General features: G+C 37.7%; 1 protein-coding gene across 2 annotated transcripts; it reads right to left on the reverse strand.

Annotated features, from left to right (window-relative positions):
• Positions 1 to 454: 454 nt before the first annotated feature.
• On the reverse strand, positions 455 to 9,275 carry LOC131158428 (probable inactive receptor kinase At4g23740). 2 transcript variants are annotated; one of them, XM_058113290.1, is made up of 4 exons: positions 9,056 to 9,227; positions 7,843 to 8,445; positions 7,108 to 7,746; positions 455 to 1,313 (listed from the first exon to the last, which is right to left on the reverse strand). In XM_058113290.1, exons 2-4 carry the CDS (start codon positions 8,339 to 8,341, stop codon positions 691 to 693), a joined length of 1,761 nt encoding a protein of 586 aa, XP_057969273.1. In that variant the 5' UTR covers positions 8,342 to 8,445; positions 9,056 to 9,227; the 3' UTR covers positions 455 to 690. The 2 variants fall into 2 exon arrangements, with proteins under 2 accessions (XP_057969273.1, XP_057969272.1); XM_058113289.1 differs by having other exon boundaries at positions 7,108 to 8,445; positions 9,056 to 9,275.
• Positions 9,276 to 20,349: the final 11,074 nt, after the last annotated feature.

The raw sequence follows: 20,349 nt of genomic DNA on the forward strand, positions 1-20,349 counted from the left end.
ATGGTCAAAGAGAAGTTCAAAGAATCAGAGTTGCACATATTTTGAGAGATCCATCAAGAGCATGTATAGTTGGCTTTTCACTAAAGCCAAGAATATATATGATTTTTACCAAGGAGTTGTGCAACCCTGAGCAGAGTAGCAATTTTTTAAAAATAAATATGTTAAAATTTTCAAGTTCAAACTTTAAAATGTAATGAGATTAACTAACAACAATGCAGCTGAAGCAATATTAAACCTAAACACAAGCTTTCGAGGCGCCCAAGTCGGCCAAGTCATCCCTAGGTGTGGTTTAAGTGTAGGGTTAGTTAGCTTTGGGTGATGCCTAGTAGGCTTTGAGCAATTTCCCCAAGCAAATGCCCTTTCTTGCATAAGGTACTTGGAGAGACTCCAATAATCAAACCTAACCTCCATCAAAATTGTGAGAGAGAGAGAGAGAGAGAGAGAGAGAGAGAGATAGGGTAGAAGGCCAAATTTGGCCACAAAAATGCTTGTAGCGAGCATCAACAATCATGGACATGCCAATTCATAACCTGACCAGACTGCCTTACTAAGATCAGGCTGATATAACTTTATCCCAGAATTTTGTTTATCCACGGGAAAAATTACAATATTTCAAGATGAAATGAAATGAAATGAAAGTTACCCCTAACATATGACAGGAAAAGAAACAAAGATAAATGTTTCACTTTCCTAGAGTTCTGGTGGTGTTGAACCTTCAGATTTCGCTTCAGAAGGTCTGTTTTCCCTATCCATCTGCCTTACATTTTCTACCATTTTCACAACATCTGCCATTTTGGGTCTCTGGTCAGGCATCCTCACCACACATGCTAGTGCAATCTGCAACATCTCCACCATCTCTTCCTCTATGTTCGGGTACCTCATCAGCTCTACATCAAACACCTCCGCTGTCCACTCCTCCCGAACCACGGAATGAACCCACCGAACCAAGTGTATAACTTCATCCCCGTTTGTGGTATGAACTGGGGACTTCCCAGTAAGGAGCTCCAGCAAAACCACGCCAAAGCTGTAGACATCAGAAGCCTGTGATGTTTTCCGGGTGTCTGTCACTTCTGGGGCTCGGTACCCAGCAGCCCGGGAGATGGGTAGGGCCAGTGGGCTCATTATTGGTGTCAGACCAAGATCCGAAACGCACCCATAATGTTTTGAATTGAGGAATATGTTTGATGATTTTATGTTTCCATGAACAAATTTACCCCCATTCTCTGCATGGGTACGAGCAATGCCTCTAGCTGCACCGATGGCTATTCTCATTCTGGCATCCCAATCTAAAGGGACCCTATTTTCTCTTCTACCTGCAGAATAAGAAAAAACAAAAACAAAAAAAAGGATTAGAGATTGCTATAGCCCTGTAGTAAATCATAAAAATAGTCCTAGAAAATTATGTTCGTCACTGACGAAAGATTACGCAAATGAAATAAGAAAACAATGGCACAAGGTTCAATGTTTCTTAATTAAGATGAGGTACGCATTCTCCAGCATTGAGCCCACCAAAAATAATATTATAGACGTTCAGATATGTCAACTATCTGCAGAACCCATGTATAATTTTTTAAAATATAGTAATCTACTATCTATTGGGGTAAATACAAAAATAAGAACATTTCTACATTTTGCAACTTTGAAAGGGGATGAAAATAGAAAAGTTGAACTTAAAGGAAGATCAAAACTAGTTCCTCGGTTATTCTGGGTTTCAGTAGAGTCAAAGCTTGAGTTTCTAACCATGGCTGAGATTCAGACATGGATTAGCAAATTAGTGTTAGGACCCTGTGAGCATCCAGAAGAAAGTGATATCAAGAAATTTACGTGGTTCGGTTAAGAACGACCTACGTCCACGGAGCACACACCAACTATTCAATAACTCGCTGGAAAAATGTTACAATTCTCTCTCTCTCTCTCTCTCTCTCTCTCTCTTCCTCCTTTCTTCCTCTCAGCTCTCTCTGCATTGCTATGCTATTCTGAGCTATTGTCTTTATAATATCTTCCACAGCCTCTTTATATAGGCTTGGATTTTAAATGATAATCAATACAATTTAATCACAAATTGGAAGTTAAAAGAATAGATTAAATGGAGAATAAATTTCACGCGTTTTCTGATTCAGCAACAACGCGTCTCCAACTGTGTTTCTGGCTCCATCTCTAACAATCTCCCACTTGGAGACAGAGACACCTCTTCAACCAGAGTATCATGAATAAATGATGTGCTCATAACATGTGTCTTCAAGCATGAAGACCAACTGAAGTTGAATACAACTTCAGCTTCTCCGTAGTCGCCACCTTCTTGTCTGTTCGATTTCTGCGGACTAATCTGATGACTGTTATCTTCACAACTGGTGTAAAAATACCGGTACAGTCAATCCCTTTCTTCTGCTCGAAGTCTTTGACTACCAACCGAGGCTTGTACCTTCTGGAGCCGTCATGCTCCTCTTCGATTCTGTACACCCACTTGTTGTGAAGGCCTTTGGACAACTTCCACGTTCTGTTGGAGGTGAGAGACTTCATCTCATCCTTCATCGCAAGCTCCCACTTGCTCATATCTGCCACCTGACATGTTTCATCATTGCATTCGGGCTCTCCTCCATCTGTAGGAAGTAAGTAGTTAATATACCTTCTGTTTGGTATATGTGACCGAGTAGCTCTCCTAAGCTCCGGAACTGGAGTAGGAGATGGTGGTGCGACGATCTACTCCATTGGTTCCTCCACCTGAGGATTCTCAATATTCTGTTGATGTGTCCCAACACATTCATGGGTGTTTATCTGGAAACTAACCCTCTTCTGTTTCCTGACTATACAATCCTCACACATGTCAACCTGCACTGGCTGTAGACCACTCAATTTTTCCTTTGAGTGCATCACCCTAAGTCCGTTCTCGCTCATGTGACCAAGTCGTTGGTGACAGATGTTGCTGTCGTCATTTCCTGCAGCAACTGAAATAGACATTGAGGCATTGGAGGTTAGAAAAAGTGTTCCGCTTTTCTTACCTCGCACAATCGTTAGTACACCCTTTGAGACTTTCCATTCATCGCCAATGAATTTCGTCGTGTATCCCTCATCTGCCAGCTGACCAACTAAGATCAGATTCTTTCTTAGGTCTGGAATATACCTGACATCCTTCAGTTTCCATACTGACCCGTTTATACTGATCTTCACAACTCCCTTGCCGGTTACGTCGCAAGGTTGATCGTTGCCAAGGTACACCTTACCAAAATTACCTGATGTGTACTCCTCTAGGCAATCTTTGCAGCATGTGGTACGAAATGAGACTCCGGAGTCTAAGACCCAAGACTCCTGCTTGATCTTCGAAGAGCAGATCAACATCTCATCATTTTCAGAAGCAATATTTGCTTCTGTCTTTGCCCTCGTCTCGAATTTTTTCTTCTGACTCCTGCACTGGTTCCTGTAATGACCAGTCTTTCCACAGTTCTAGTACTCAATAACTTTAGTGCTCTGGGAACCTGTGTCCTGAGTACCTTTGGGATTTCCGAATTAAGACCGCCTAAGCCTAGATCTACCGCGAGTTTGATCGTCCATGCCTGTTTCCTCTGCCTCAATTCTCCATGTTCAAGGCTAAACTCGAATTGGAGTTATGGTTCGGCTGCATTCTTATTTCCTCAGTCAAAATCATACTGATGACCTTATCGTATACAAGTTTTGATTTTCCTGCGGAGCTACTGATGGCAGTGACGACACCATTCCAATTTTCAGGCAACTGACTGAGAATCAGTAAAACCCGAATCTCATTATCAAACGTTATCCCGACTGAGACGAGTTGATCAGACAACTCATTGAAATTATTCAGATGCCTGCTGAAACTCTCACCTGCAGACATATTCATCATAAATAGTCTTTTCATGAGATGTACCTTATTTGCCGCTGAAGGCTGCTCGTACATATTTGAGAGCGCATCCATCAGAGACTTTGTGAATGTTATATGCTTGATATTGAACGCCACAGATTTCAACAACGTCATTCTGATGGCTCCGAGGGCTTTTCGATCAAACAACTCCCACTCGTCCTCGTTCATGAATGTTGGCTTACCCGTCAACGGTAAGTGTAATTCCTTCCCAAACAAATAGTCTTCTATCTGCATCTTCCAGAAACCGAAATTGTTCCCATTGAACATTTCGATTTTTGAGCTTTTTTCATTCGACATATCAATTTGCTAATCTAGAGATGGAATTAGCTCAAATGGATAGCACAGATGGATCCGAAATGATCAAAAACCCTAGAAATGGTTCGAGTCGCTCGAAAAACAGACCCAAAACGACTCCGAAAAGTTCAGTCAAACCTGGTCAAACTACTGACGTGGTAGCGGGGTCTACCTGCTGATGTGGCAGTGGGGTCCGCCTGCCGATGTGGCGCTGACGTGGTAGTGGGACCCACTTGATGAAGTGGTAGTGGCCTATTGACATGGCGCCTCTGCCATATAGCACTCCTGCTGGTGCGTGCGCGGTATGCGCGCTGACGTGGCGCTGACGACAGACCCGGGTCAGGAACCGGATCTCGGGTTCACCCGGATTTGAGTCACTTGCAGAGTCGGGTCAGGTTCTCTTCGAGTCGGGTCGAGGCAGAACGGGCAAAGATGACGCGTGCGGTGCGTGCAGCGCGTGAGGAGATGTTCGCCGGTGCGTGAAGAGGCGTCTTGCTCCAGCAAGGTGCGTGCGGGCGCGTGCGGGCTTTTCTGAACTCCGTTCGAGCTCCGGTGGGCACCCTTCTCTTCGTCTGGGCGAGAAGAATACGATGGTGGCCTCAAAACATAGTTTTGATCTACTGGACAGAGCTCTGAATTTCGGGATCACTTCCGATTTGGATTTTCTGCTCCAACCGGGCTCTGATACCACTTGTTAGGACCCTATAAGCATCCATAAGAAAGTGACACTAAGAAATTTACGTGATTCGGTCAAGAACGACCTACGTCCACGAAGCACACACCAACTATCCAATAACTCGCCGGAAAAATATTACAATTTTCTCCCTCTCTCTCTTCCTCCCTTCTTCCTCTCAGCTCTCTCTGCACTCTCTGTGCTCTCTCTGCACTGCTGTGCTATTTTGAGCTATTGTCTTTATAATATCTTCCACAGCCTCTTTATATAGGCTTGGATTTTGAATGATAATCAATACAATTTAATCACAAATTGGAAGTTAAAAGAATAGATTAAATGGAGAATAAATTCCACACGTTTTCTGACTCAGTAACAATGCGTCTCCAGTTGTGTTTCTGGCTCCATCTCTAACAATTAGTACATACCAACTGAGTCCCATGGCTTAAATGTGGGTCAGCTTGGAAATTCCAAAGAATTAAATAATAATAATTTTAAGTTGCTAGGAAGAAAGTCAACTAGGGAGTAATTCATAAGGAGAAATGATTTAAAATTGATGGTAAAAACAAACTCACCACATAATGTGCACATGGGACATCACTCCACCCCAACCAAATTCTGAGAATTGGACATGTGAGGCTTCCTTATTTAATCATCAATTCTTTCACAGAATTCAGCAATTTTTTCCAACCTCATTTTAAATTCCTAATGTGGGAAGATTGTCAATTACCACCCTTCCTGGGAAATAAGTCCTATCCGAGTGAACTCTTGAATGCAGTTTAGCCGTGTTCAAAGATGATAAATTAGAACACCCGCGCAAACACAACAAATTATATTATAGTCTAAAACGATGAGAGGCAAGCAATATATCACATGCTAGGACTGGTAAGATGGCTTCAAGTGCCATGCATTTTCTTTTTTAATATAAGAATGCTGAAGCTGCTCATTCAAAAGGCTTATTATAATTTATAAGGCACAGTGGATCATATCAGTTGATAAAGATACTAACTTGGCAGCATACCCAACAGGATTTATGTTCAAACTTAAAAAATCTAATATTTATGCACTAAAACCCCACACAAACAAAAGCAAAACAAACAAATTTTGAGTCTGCTCTTAATTGTTAGATCATCCATGAATCACACCTACCACTACCTTTAACATCCTGAGTCAAAACAACTGAGCTATCTGTTACTTTTGACAACTAAGAAACGCAAGAATCCAACTGCCAACAACATGACTTAAGTGTATGCTCAGAAAAGTTTCTTCCATGCTTTGAATGAAACAACAGGGCGTAAGACACTCTATGGGTTCCCACTACTTTCTATATCACATCCCAGAATAACCTTCCTACTGCCAACAACATGACTTAAGTGTATGCTCAGAAAAGTTTCTCCATGCTTTGAATGAACCAACAGGGCATAAGACACTCTATGGGTTTCCACTACTTCTATATCACATCCCAGAATAACCTTCCGGTTAGGAGGATGAAAGAGAATGTTACAAAGGTCTCTGGCTTTTGCACTCAAAACCAATAACTGCACTTAAATTGCTTGATATAAGATTCTTCCACAGTTATATTTTATTTCAGATGTCAAAAAGAAATTTAAGAATAAATTCACAAGGGAAAAAGTGGAATGCGTCGTACCAGATCCATAATGATTCAATGAGACATAACTTTCATTTCCGAAATGGTCAACATGTATTATGTCAGGCAAGGCCAAGATGTACTGATTGCCTCAGCCATCATCCATTGATGGATAAAACCCATTTCAAACAAAAAGGGAAGGTATGCTCCTTTGGGTTTCTCTAACATGTTCAAAATAACATTTATCGCCTGCTGTAAATGACTCTACATACCATAACAAATAAACTGTGTCCTAAATTTCCTTTTCTGGACATTTTTTTCTAGGTTCAGCAGAGTCGAACGGTATACATAGGAAAGATAGAAAAGATGGCCTGTAAAAAAGTTTCACTGTTTGTACATAATGGTTTGCATCACAACTTCCTAACGTAGTGTTTGGGAATACAAATTTGGGACTGTGAACTTGAAATTGTTTGATTTTGGACATATTCAAGTACCAAATTACAAAGTTGTATGAAGTTTGACCCAGATCAACACAATTTCCAATTTATGATCCAAAATTCATGTTCCCAAATGCAACATAAATGAAAATCACAGCTAGCAGAAGCTTGTTTTCAAGGTTATTAGAATTAATAAAAAAAAAAAAACTAAGTTGTAAATGGCAAAGAATACAAAGTAACATACCATGTAGTAATGCAGAAATACTCCCCTGACAATAATAATCGCACACCATTAGCTTCTCATCCTTGGAATGGTAATACGCCCGTAGCTCAACCACATTCTCATGCTTAATTCTTCCAACTATCTCCATCTGTTGCTCAAACTCCCGCTTCCCAACACCTACATCCTTCAATCTCTTTACCACCACCATGATTGCATCCTCTAGGATTGCCTTATAAGCAGTACCGAATGTCCCCTTTCCCAGTACCTCTGCAGATGCTCTCAACAAATCCTCCAAATCAAATGCATAATTACAACCCTCAAAGAAAACCAACCTGTTATTCGCATCGTGACTCTCAGAAACTCCTTTCTCTGGTGACATTTCTCCCTTCTGCAACTTCCCCGAAAACACATTTTCACCTTTTCTCTTTGAACAGCAAACAAGCAGCAGAAAAGCAAATCCCACAAGCCCCAGAACACAACCAGCTATTATAATTCCCAGCAGGGCCGTCTCGCCAAGCTTTCCGCTGTTCCGGGTTTTTGAATACGTTTGGGGAGGGGATGGAAGAGCAAAAGGAAAGCCAGGAGGCGAACTCACTGCGGTAACATTGTTACCAGCAAAGACTGAAAGAGGGAATCTCTGTAGAGATTTGGGCACAATGCCTGTGAGATTATTGTCAGATAGATTCAACTGCTGCAAAGTGGGTAAATTGAAATCAGGGATTTCACCAGAAAGTGAATTGTTTGCGAGATCCAAACCTGTAAGATGACTCAAATTTGAGATTGATAGAGGGATACTCCCATTGAAGGCATTGTGAGATAAATTGACGATAGTGAGATTCTTCCAAACAGAAAAATCCGGCAAAGGCCCGGAAAAATTGTTGTACTGAAGATACAGAGAGGATAAGTTTCTAAGATTGGCAAAATCTGAGGGGAAAGGCCCTTTTATTCCATTGGATCTGAGACTCAAGATCTGCAGTGCTGAGAGGCGACTAAGCGTGTTAAGTGGAATTTGCCCCTGGAATCCAACACCGGGCAATCGAACGGCGGTGACCCGAGACCCGTCGTCACTGCAAGTAACTCCGGTCCAGTTTTTACACATGGGTGAACTTCGCTCCCAATTGAGAGAATGCAAGTGAGGCACATGGTTCACGAAGTCTAGCAATGCTTGTTTATCCCCAAAAGGGTCAGATTCTCCTGGCGAGAAAATCGTTCCCAGGAATAAAATCAAAGAGAAAATTAATAATATAGCTTCCATTTCCCCTACTTTCGAGTTAAAATATCTAACAATTTAAGCCAGAGCCCGAGCTGCTTCGCAGAATTTGCTCCCGCGCATTGAGCGAAGAAGAAGCTTTAAAAAACCTGTAAAAAAAACAAAGACGGAAAAAGAAAACAAAAGAGAAATAAGATCAAATACCAAGATTTTTGTCGTTAAAGTAAGGGGCGTTTCTGAAAACAGGGCATGGAAAATGGAGGTCGCAGGGTTTGAATTTGGCAATTTGGTCAAAAGGGTGTTTTTTTAAAGTGAATTTCACCAGGAATCGAGCTTTCTTTTTGTTCTTTGTTCCTTAACTTTTTTCTGGGTCCATGCCAAAATCGAGAATGTCAGAGGAATTAAACAACACACTCAGCGGAAACCTGAAGAGCTACAGCTCACAGTTTCATACCTCCAAAAATTTCAAAAAAACGGAAAACAGATCTGACCAAGACAATGTCCTTCTCTTCAACCCACTTCTACTTCGCACTACTAACTTGGAGTTCAGATGAAGAAAACAGAAAACCTTAAATTATGTTCCTTGAAGAAAAATTTCTACAATCGTACTGATAATGATGGTTTCTCGGCACTAATGCAGCATCCAATGAAAACGAACCATAATGCTCACACAAAAAGTGTGGAAAAGCAAACACAGCTATGATTTTTCCAGAATGTAGAGAGAGAGAGAGAGAGAGAGAGAGAGTGAGAGAGCTGTACCGTCACTTCAAGCAACAGTATCCAAATCTTCAAAAAACAGAGCATTTGAAGCAGAAACACCACTCCTCGCCACGCCATTGAAGTCCTGAAGAAGCTTAGTAGGGTTTTCAGTTCACGGAGCTTTAACGGTTCTCTTCTCTGCACTGTAACCACAGATAAGAGGGAAGGCGAGAGAGAGAGAGAGAGAGAGAGAGAGACGTGGGCATCGTGGGTGAGGCACGAGCGCGTGACACGTGGGACAATTTTTATTAATTTGCCCCCCCGAAAAGGAAATAATTTCACATCGTTCTATTCCGTCGTATCCCCGCAAAGCGGGCACGGGCCCGCTTCCTAAGTGACTTGGCATGCAACAGCCGTCCGATTACGAATAGCAGTAACTAACATTTGCCTGTTCCTGGGTGGCCCGCCTGCCGTTGGATGAGAGTATGGGCTGTGGGGCCCACTGGAAGATGATTCTGTGATACTGTGCAGTGCAGGCGCTTTACTTGACCAGCGTTGACCGCGGGAGTCATCAAGACCATGATGCTTATAGATCAAGGATAATGATGAAATACTTGATCTTTTTTTTTTTTTTTTTGTGATTTCCCTTGGTCATAATTAATGCTTTTTCCATTATTAAAAGGGCTTCACAAAAAGAAAAAATTATAAAAAGGTTGCAATCACTTAATTAAGCTGAGTTAAGTCCCTTCAAGTAGGGGTGAGCAAATGATTAGTTCGGTCAAATTCGATTAATTAACCGAATTAATCGAAATTTTCGGTTAATAATTTTTAATAACCGAACAAAGGAAGCTCACCGAACCGAACCCAACCGAATTACCTTTTCGGGTAATTCAGTTAACCGAATTTAACCGAAATAATTTGAAATTAATTATTAAAAATATAATATAATTATAACTTTTTTACTAATTCGAACTTAATTAAGCATCTCATCTATTAATTTTATTAATAAAAAATATATTTTGGTATTATACTATAAGAGTAGAATCACTAGAATCATTAATTATCAATTCGGTTAATTCGATTAATCGAATTGATAATTCATATTAATCGAATCGATAACCGATTAATCGAAAATTGATAAAATTGTAACCGAACCAAACCGACCCTATTTCTTGACCGAACCGAACCGACCGAAATTGGTCGGTTAATTCGGGTTTCCCCGAATTATGCTCACCCCTACCTTCAAAACATGTTTGATAAAAACACATGTGATGTAGGATGGGGCAAGGTAACCGAGTCCTACGGTTTCAACCCTCAATCGACACACATGAGAAACACTTTAAAATTAGAATTGAATCAACCAAACATTAATCAAACAAATCATGTTTTATCACACGGGTCCAAGGATTTTGAAAAGATCTATAGTTTAATTCGAAATTCAATCCCAAGTGGTTCTTTCACAAAAGAATCAAGTGATGTTCATGAAAAGGTTATTCAATCATTCACGAAAATAAGTTTATGTTATCACAATCATATTGCACAATTGACAAGCAAATATATGTTAAAATGTTGAGAATTTAAGTTATGTGGAACTTCAGTCGCCTGGGGAGGAAAGGTCAGTTGCTTGGGGTCACAAAATCAGAGTTTTGGCTAGCAGAACAAGATCAGTCGACTAGGCTTTGTGGGTTAGTCGTCTGACTAAATGTTTGTGGGATACCGAGAATTAAAATGGGTTCAGTCGACTAGGCTTTCGAGGTCAGTCAACAGAGCAGTGGGGAATGGAGATAAAAATGGAATTTTTAAGGGTTTTGGGAAAGAGAGGCTTATGGGGACTTAAACAAGGATGTCAAACAAAGTTGGGAATGGATTATGATGAATAGTACCGTGTGGAATAATCGGATATCTTACTGATGATCAACGAACTCGAATCAAACCAAGAAATATTTCAAGATCGTGATGAACCGGTGTGGGTGTTGTTGTTGTTGTCGAATACGAACAGTGTGGGGATATGAGATGGTGAAGAAATGATGGATAGATGTGTTGGTCTCACACCAACTAATCTCCGAGAAGAACGTCGTAGCATCTCGACACTCAATCTCAAGATCAGAACAAAGGTCTGAGCTTTCAAAGGAAAATTTTTATTCAATCAATAATAATACTTGGCTAAAAACTGTCTTCCAGTGTTTACAATAGTAATATATATAGGGAAAATAAATACCTAATACCTAACAATAAATGACTTAAACGTCCCCATAGAGGCATGGGAGACAACTCTCTTAATGTTCACAAACTAATATAAATCTCGCACAAATTAAGTACTTAACAACTCATAATGTAATTAATTAAATATAAATAAAGTTAAAAGGGAGGCCCAAGCTATGTGGGGCCTAGAGTAGCTGTGTGGAGCCCAATAGGGTCTTGAGCTCAGAATTGCAAAATCACAACTTGGGGCTTCTTTATTCTGAAAAGTCTCCAAGTATATCCATAAGGTCTTCAAGTGTCTCCATAAGTTCCTGCAATGGTTGTCAAGCATTGTGGACATCCGGGAGTTGTCCATGTGTCACCATGCATGTCGGCGAACGAAACATAGTCACCATGTCGGTGAAGAATGTAGATATCTAAAGGTTGTCCACGTGTCAGAATATCTGCAAAAGAAAGGGATAACGCATGCCAATCCCCATCAACATGCCTTCAATAAAATATATATATATATATATATATATTTATAACATATTTTAAATATTTTTAATGTATTATATTAGTCAAAATGATCAAGTACTTGAATTAGTGTTTACAGATATCCATTGGTATTAGTTAAATGCTCATTAATATAAATAAATATCATTTAAAAAAAGTGTGTTTATAAATATGATTTTACAATCTTGGTATTATTAAATTATTTTTAAAATTAGGTGCAATCGTATAAAGACAGGAAGCATATGAAAAGGCATTGTAATTGTTTTATTTTTAATTTTGAGAGGAATGATAATTGTATTGTTTCTAATTATACATTGATAGTGGCAACAAATAAGAGTAATAGTCATGTCCAATTAATGAAAGAAAAAAAAAAGTTAGCATTAAACAAGATTTAAAGTCATTTTTTGTATTTTTAACAAATAATAATTTAAGAGGCTAATAGCAATAGAAGATTGATTTTATACTCATGTAGTACCTTAATTCTGATTTTAATAATGAAAAAAATATATATATTGATGTCTCATTAATTAATTTTTGGGCAAAAGATACAGACCTTTGTTGAAATTTCAAAAGTTTTAAAATCTCCCCTAGGGTTTGTCAAAAAGATGTTAATCTCTCCTTATATTTTATAAAAAGACAAGTTTTTTTAAGGGAAGTTTGTATACTTTTAGAAAATCGCAAGGGAGATTTTTGACATTTTTAAAACATCATGAGAGATATCCGTATTTTTGTTAAACATTAAGGGAGGTGAGTGTCTGTTGTACTTTATTTTTTAAATTAACATGCTATACAAATTAGAAGGGAGTGTGTGCAATTTGCATGTATGATTTTTAAGAATTAAAAGAAGAGGAAAAAAATTAATTGAATAGGAAATATCATCAATAGTGATGCTTAAAATGTAATTATATATTAATAATTTAAAAAATGATTATGTTGGAAAATAGTTCTACTTTAAGACAAGTTTTTGAATGCAATTATAATTCTGTTAACAATGCCTTTTAAAAAGAAACAAGAAGGATAATAATGTTATTTATTTGTATTTGTATTGATAGGTATATTTCATTCACTTTCTCGAAATTTTTTACTATGATTATATTAAGAAATTTATAAGAAAAAGTATAGTTCTTTTTAAACAAATACTTCTTATTTTAATAATTCAAATTATGTTAGAAAGTTCAAAAATAAATTCATTTGAACTTGAATTTTGAGTTTCACAGTTTATCATTAGAAAGTCAAAGTTTGAATCATAAAAATAAATAAAAATAAAATGAATGATATATTATAATTTGACTGTCGTTTTTAAATTTTCAAACTTGAATATCAAATTTCACAGTTCATCATTAGAAAGTCAAAGTTTGAATCTTCACAAGAGAAAATTAAAAAAATTAAAATTAATGATATATTATAACTTAACTATTGTTTTCAAATATTTGTCAAAAATTATGATCATTATTAATAAATTAAATTATTTGAAACCTTTTAAGTGCATAATAGAGAGAGAGAGAGAGAGAGAGAGAGAGAGAGAGAGGAATTGAAGAGAAATTTTTAAAGGAAAAAAAAAAAAGAGGCTAAGGAAAAGGTTAATGGGTGCTCAACTCATGTCTCCTTCAATGCTTTTCAACAACTCACTATTCCTACAAAGTGATTCATACATATATATATATATATACATATATATATATATATATAATTTTTAAAGGAAAAAAAAAAAAGAGGCTAAGGAAAAGGTTAATGGGTGCTCAACTCATGTCTCCTTCAATGCTTTTCAACAACTCACTATTCCTACAAAGTGATTCATACATATATATATATATATACATATATATATATACATATATATATATGTGACAGTTAGAAATTTAAATTAAGTGAGGCTGTACCAATCAGGGGCCCAGATTATTACATAGCCCCCTTTTGTATTGGCCATTGCTTTCTTGGAAGCATCCAATCATCAAACATTTTTAAGTGCTATATATATATATCAGTGCAATTTATGTTATTTTCAGTTGTGTGGACAAAAATAAGAAGAGCCTTGTATGGTTGTTTATAGTTATAGGTAGTTATTGTTGTCACGAGTGATTATTGATAAAATTTATATTCATTGAATTACTCATAAAGTGTAAATTTTAATTTATTGTTAATAGAAACTTTTAAAAATAGATAATTTAAAAAAAATAATAATAGACAGATAATTTAGATTTAAAAGTGTTATGTCTTCCTTTAATTAATAATGTGTGTGGCTCCTATTTGATTTTTTTTTTAATTTTAATCATATTAGAATACTTTTTTAATTTTAAATGGTATTTGATATAGAAAGAAAATATAGTGAAAAATGAATTTTCTTCTTATTTTCCTTTCATTTCCTTTCCTTTTCCAAGTGAAATCCTTAATCCAAATTGACCATTAGTGATTAGTGATGATTCAGAGGATTCTTTGAATTGTAGAAAAAGGATTTATTTTGGGGGGGGGGGGGAATACTTATCTTAGATTATAGGATTAGAAAAAAATTGAAAAAATAAAAAACTTGGGATGTTATTGTCACATAGTTCAAGTTTAATACATATAAAATATTGCCCAAATCCCAAATCAAACATAGTGTTGTGCAAATTAATGTGCACGGGAACCAAACCCGAATCTGTAATGCAGCAAGTAACGATGAATGATACAGAAATACAATCACACACGGATAATAAGGAAAACAAATAAACAATGACACAATAATTAACGTGGTTTGACAATGTGCCTACGTCTACAAGAGCAAGCGGCGGCTGAAATTCACTATCTATCAAAACCAGGGTTACAACATCGTATATATGTTAACCTTACATGTACTAAGGGATTAGGAAGTTCCCCAAATACCCCTGTATCAATTCCTGGAGGATTTGCCTCCGAATCTCCAACCTATTGATTTTACCAATTCAAAATTCAAAAGCAGTGCCAAACAAAACCATCGACGATTCTTTTTGTGAACCTAAATCGTCGATGTAACTATTGATAAAACCGTTGACAGTTTCTTCCTGCAGCCCAACCTCCTTATTTTTCCTCAACATACTTTCTCTATATATGTGTGCCACTAAATATGAATCCCATACTACAACAATCTCCACTTTGGCGAATATTCACCCCTTAGGAGAAAAATGAAAACATAACCCACAGCTCCACTTGGGACAATAGGTTGGGACGCCTCCCATCTAGCAACTGAAGACATTAATCAAGTCCATGCAATGCTTGAACTTGTTCGTACTTATAGGCTTTGTCAACATGTTTGTTCTATTATCTAAAGTATGAACTTTCTCAAGCAGTAGTTCACTAAAAGAGACCAATTCCCTGATCCTGTGAAACCTCACATTTATGTGCTTGGTCCTCACATATTACACCTGGTTCTTTGTCAAATAAATGACACTTGGACTATCACAATGCAACTGAACTCTATCTTACTAAATATCTAACTTCTTGACCAATCCTAAAAGCCATAATGCTTCCTTGGCAGCCTCAGCCACTACCATATACTCTGATTCAGCTGTAGATAGTGCAACTAGAGGCTGAATCATGGACCTTCAACAAATAGGCCCTCCCACAAGGGTGAATACATACCCTGTGGTAGACCTTTTGTCATCTAAGTTCCCTGCATAGTCTGCATCAACATATCCAACCACTGAAGGATCATCCTATTGTCTGCTAAACATAATGTCGTAGTTCGTAGTACCCCTCAAGTATATGAAAATCTACTTGACTGCATCCCAATGTTGTTGACTCGGATTTAAAAGAAACTTGCTAACCACACTGACAGCTTGTGCCAGATCCATTCTTGTACAAACCATAGCATATATCAAACACGCCACTGCACCGGCATATGATACCTTTGACATGTAATGAACGTCGTCATCTATCTTCAGGCACTGAGTTGTAGACAATTTAAAGTGATTTACTAACGATGTACTTACAGGTTTTGCATTATCCATGCTAGATCTCTCCAACACCCTCTCAACATAGTTACGCTGAGATAACTATTATCTTCTAGACGCTCTATCCTTGTGAATCTCCATCCTAAGAATATTCTTGGCCACACCCAATGCTTTCATGTCAATTTTTTTTTGTAGAGACCCGGAATAATAATAATAATAATAATAATAATAATAATAATAAAGAAAAATGGAAAACCGGTTTGGTGTAGGACCAAGTTGTCAACGGTTTTGAAATTAGCAGGGCTTAGTAAAGGTAAAACGGTAAAAATCGGTTTAGTTAAAAACAAAACCGTCAACGATTTTGTCTAGGGCAGTAGCTTATAAATAGGTTTTTAACTTTTTTTTTTTAGGAAAATTATAACTCTCTCTCTAGCCTGCGCATACCCTCTATCTCTCTCTCTCTCTCTCTTCAATTTCTCCCCCAAATTTCAACCAAATCGATGATCAGACACCATTTCAGGATCCTAGCTTCGATACTTAGTGATTTAACTGGAGCAAATTGTGGTTTGGGGATCCTAGGCACCATTCCAGATATAAGGTAAAGGGAATAGATTATGTCAGTTATTTTCAAAAAAATTAACTTGATAAGAATGGTGTGTGCCCAAGAGGGGGGGTGAATTGGGTATTTAAAATTTTTTTCCTAGGTTGACTTCAAATTACAATCAGTATAGTACAATGCAGGTCACAAGATTGATGTGCGGTGGATTTATTTTTGCAATTCGCTTCAATCACACAATATGTGATGGACCTGGGTTGGTCCAGTTCTTACACGATTGGGGAAATGGCATGAGGTGGAGACGTCCAATCCCTTTGTGTAATGACTCAAAGAATAATGGTATTTAAATAATAAAGAGGGAGGGAAATGGAAACAGAAACAAAAGGAAGCAGCAGACTTCGTCGACGAACGCGATGGGAGTAATAACTAAGGAATTTAATCAAGGACTAGGCGACGAATACAGGGGATTTATTGACGAGAATAACATAGGGTCTCATTGACGAGGGTATGTTTCGTCGATGAGAAAATACTGAGAGGATATTTGGGCGACTTTGAATTTCGTCGATGAAGGGTAGAGTTCGTCAACAAATTGTCTCTTGACCTCATCAACGAAGTGACGTGACTCGTTGACGAGGGCTAGTGAATAAAAAGGTCAAACTTCATTTTTTTGGCAGAATTTTGACGCTCAACCCTCTCTCTCTCCTCCTTACGGTTCCTCCCTCTTCTCCCTTCTATTTCGGCCTTGTTAGTCGCCAAATCATCGATCTGAGGCCATCACGATACTCTTGGGGAAGTTCTCTTCAAATCTGTCAAAGCGGATCGTTAGTGGAAGCAAGTTGAAATTCATCCCTGAGTTAAGGTAAAGCTTTTTATTTGAAATTTGGTCTTTCCACAGTTGAAGGAAATGACGTACTCGAATAAATACTGAAGTTTAGTTATGAGAATTATCATTTTCAGGGTACTGCTTAAGGTTTACTATGGGTGTAAGACCAGTATTATAGAGGGGCTTTTCAGTTGCCAGGTAAGGGGATAAATTAAAGCAGTTATTTTTCATTGAAATTACTATTATTTAATAGTAGAATAATTTTTAAAAAGCATGTGATTATATATGTGAGTATACTTGAGAAAATGTGAGTTTGGGAAAATACTGCAATTGTACCAGAAATGTGATTTCAGAACGAAATATACGGTTTCATTCAATTCGTGTGGCGTGAATATTCTTTTATATATATTGTACCACGTTAAGTTAGATTTACAAAATAAAGCATGTTTACAAATATTTTCAGGAATAACATGATAAACACAGTAAATTATGATTACAGAATATATGATATGTTCGACGCAAGATCGTAATTGATGGTTGGCGCAAGGCGGCAATTACTCATGTTATTCGACGCAAGGTCACATCTATTCATGTTTTTGGCGTGAGGCCGTAATTATTATGTTAATGTAGGATTCATAAAATGTTATTATTTGATTTACGATAAACGGTGTATGTTTATGTACTATATGTTATCAGAATCCGTATATTAGTTTAGTTCAGCTTAAGGAGCACGGTACCGTACCTTATAGATCAAATATCTATATTTAGATTGGTACTAACCACCCCACGAAGGGGTGGGAGATGGATAGTCGATATGAATTTCAGTGTAGAGTTATAGACGTCCACCTAGTAGTACGGACTAGGGTGTGGCGGGCCCATCGTACTTACAAACATTTTTGACTCGATAGTGGTCAGCCAACCATTGTCAGGTCCCGCCTTCGGGCTGCACAACCCGTCATGGGGGGTAATACATGACATCAACTAGCTATACATCCTAGGTAGTTTTCAGTATTATAGATTATATCAGATATTATATAATTAGTATGATTACTTGGAAGTATGAAATTATATGTTTATCTAACCATATTACGATATATGTTTTATGGTATGAGAAATGTACGGTATATGTATTACAACATTAAATATTCATGTTGTCACACAGCTGATTTTAATTTATCTACCCTTATTGAGAGGTGTCTCACCCTAAGTTTAAATTATTTCAGGAAACCCGGAGAGACCGAAGGGTCAGGGCCGCCGCTGAGTGAGTTGAGCTTCCCTACTAAAAGGGTAAGTTTGATCTAGGATTAGGAGATTTTTATTGTAAGATCCTAGGTTTATTTTGATGTTTTGGAGATTGTATATAAATACAGTATCTTTGGGAATATAATAGACTCTGGTATTATGTAATTTATGGTTGATGAATGTGATTTACATTTACTACTGCCTAGATTCCACTGTGTATGACAGATGTCCTCGCTACCCACGGGTTCGAGTTAACTATTTTATTATGTTCTATTATATGATTAGTTAAGCAGGTAGTTACACTCTGCCTATGTACCAATGAGATTTCTTCAATGCTCACGACCTACTGCACGTGACTTGCATGCACTATGAATACAAGGAGGCCTACACAGGCCCACCAACAAACACGGGCTCTAATAAGATGGCCCAAAGGCCCTTCTTTTTTGGTCCAAAACATATCCAAGCCCTTAAGGACCAACTCCCACCCCACCTCCAAAGCTCAACCACATTCAAGGTGTTGACTGCCTGTCTTTGGAAGTGTCGCACATCAGCGCTCGCGCTTCGCCCCGATGAGACCATTCGCATTTCGTTCACCATCAATGCATGTGGCAAGCATGTGGTGCCTCTACCTAGTGGGTTCTACGGCAATGCATTCGTGTACCCAACTCAAGTTTCCAAGGCCCAATTGTTGTGTGAAGGTTCTTTGGGCTTTGCAGCGGAGATGGTTAAAAAGGTCAAGGCCCAGATTAGAATTAATCTTTAACTTAATCTAACTAGAAACTTGTTTAGAGCTTGATCAATTTGTCTAAAATTATTTAACTTGAACTCATATTGACAACAAGTTCTTAAAACAAGTTTAATTCAATTAAAATCAAACAATAATGAGTATATGGGCGTCCAAGGGCCGTCTAGTTAAGAAATCTCTAAGGTTACATTTTGTTTGCAAAATGCCCATTTTCTGGAATATATTAGTTATAGTAAGTTAGTTACAATTAGTTATGTAATGACCTGCTTAATTTCCATATATTTTTTTTTTACAAAATCAATATAATAAATCCAGCAAATCATAATCAACCTGAACCCATGGGTATCAAGGATACGTTAGAAACACAATACGGAAGCCTAAGCAGCAGGAAACATAAAATCATAAACATCTCGTAATATCATACACATAATACTATTCATCTCAATACCAGAGTTATTACATCTATTGTAATTATAAATACACATTCCAAAAGAGTTCTAGGGTCACTTCTCACAAAACCCATTCGATCATAACAAAATACTTACCCTTCCGAAAGGGCAGGTCAGCTATATCTCTCTTAGCGGAGCTTTATCCGCTCTCCTATCAGCGGCTCTTGAAATGTTCATATAATAAGGGGTGAGACACCTCTCAGTCAAGGAAATAAACTAATACTAGTGTGTGGCAACATGTGTTTATCCGTATTATACATAAAACATACATAGACAAGTATAGTAACTGTTGTATGATATTTGGGAAAGCATATATTATCATAGCATGACAGAACATATTGCATTATCATAAACATTATTCATCTCATATAATAATAATACGAAAACTACCCTGGTAGGTTAGCTGACTGTTGTCATGCATTAACCCCACATGACTGGGTTGTGTGGCTCGAAAGCGGGACCTGACAATGGTTGGCTGATCACTGCTAAGTCAAAAGTACAGTTTGTAAGTTCGATGGGTCTGCCAGACCTGGTTCGTACACCAGGGGCGCTTACACTTCTTAAAATTACATCGACTATCTGTCCTCACGCTACTCCGTACAGTAGCGTTAACCAATATCATGATGATCATGAACACATAGCAGCGGTACCGTGCAATTTTCTAGCCTAGACCAAGCCAATCAGGTTCTAATAATATATAGCATATAATCAAACTGTGATACATGGATATTTCATACTAATATTTGCCAAATCAATATCATCACATCATTTTACATGTATATATATATATATAATGAAAATCATTGGCCCGTACACTGGTATTTCATATTTTACCATAGCTCGGCCCGTATGCTAACAAAACATATCCATAACTCGGCCTGTACGTCGTCAAAACATATCCATAACTGGTCTATATGCCGGTAAAACATATTCATAG

Source organism: Malania oleifera, chromosome 6, assembly GCF_029873635.1.
Source record: "Malania oleifera isolate guangnan ecotype guangnan chromosome 6, ASM2987363v1, whole genome shotgun sequence".
Lineage (NCBI taxonomy): Eukaryota > Viridiplantae > Streptophyta > Magnoliopsida > Santalales > Ximeniaceae > Malania > Malania oleifera.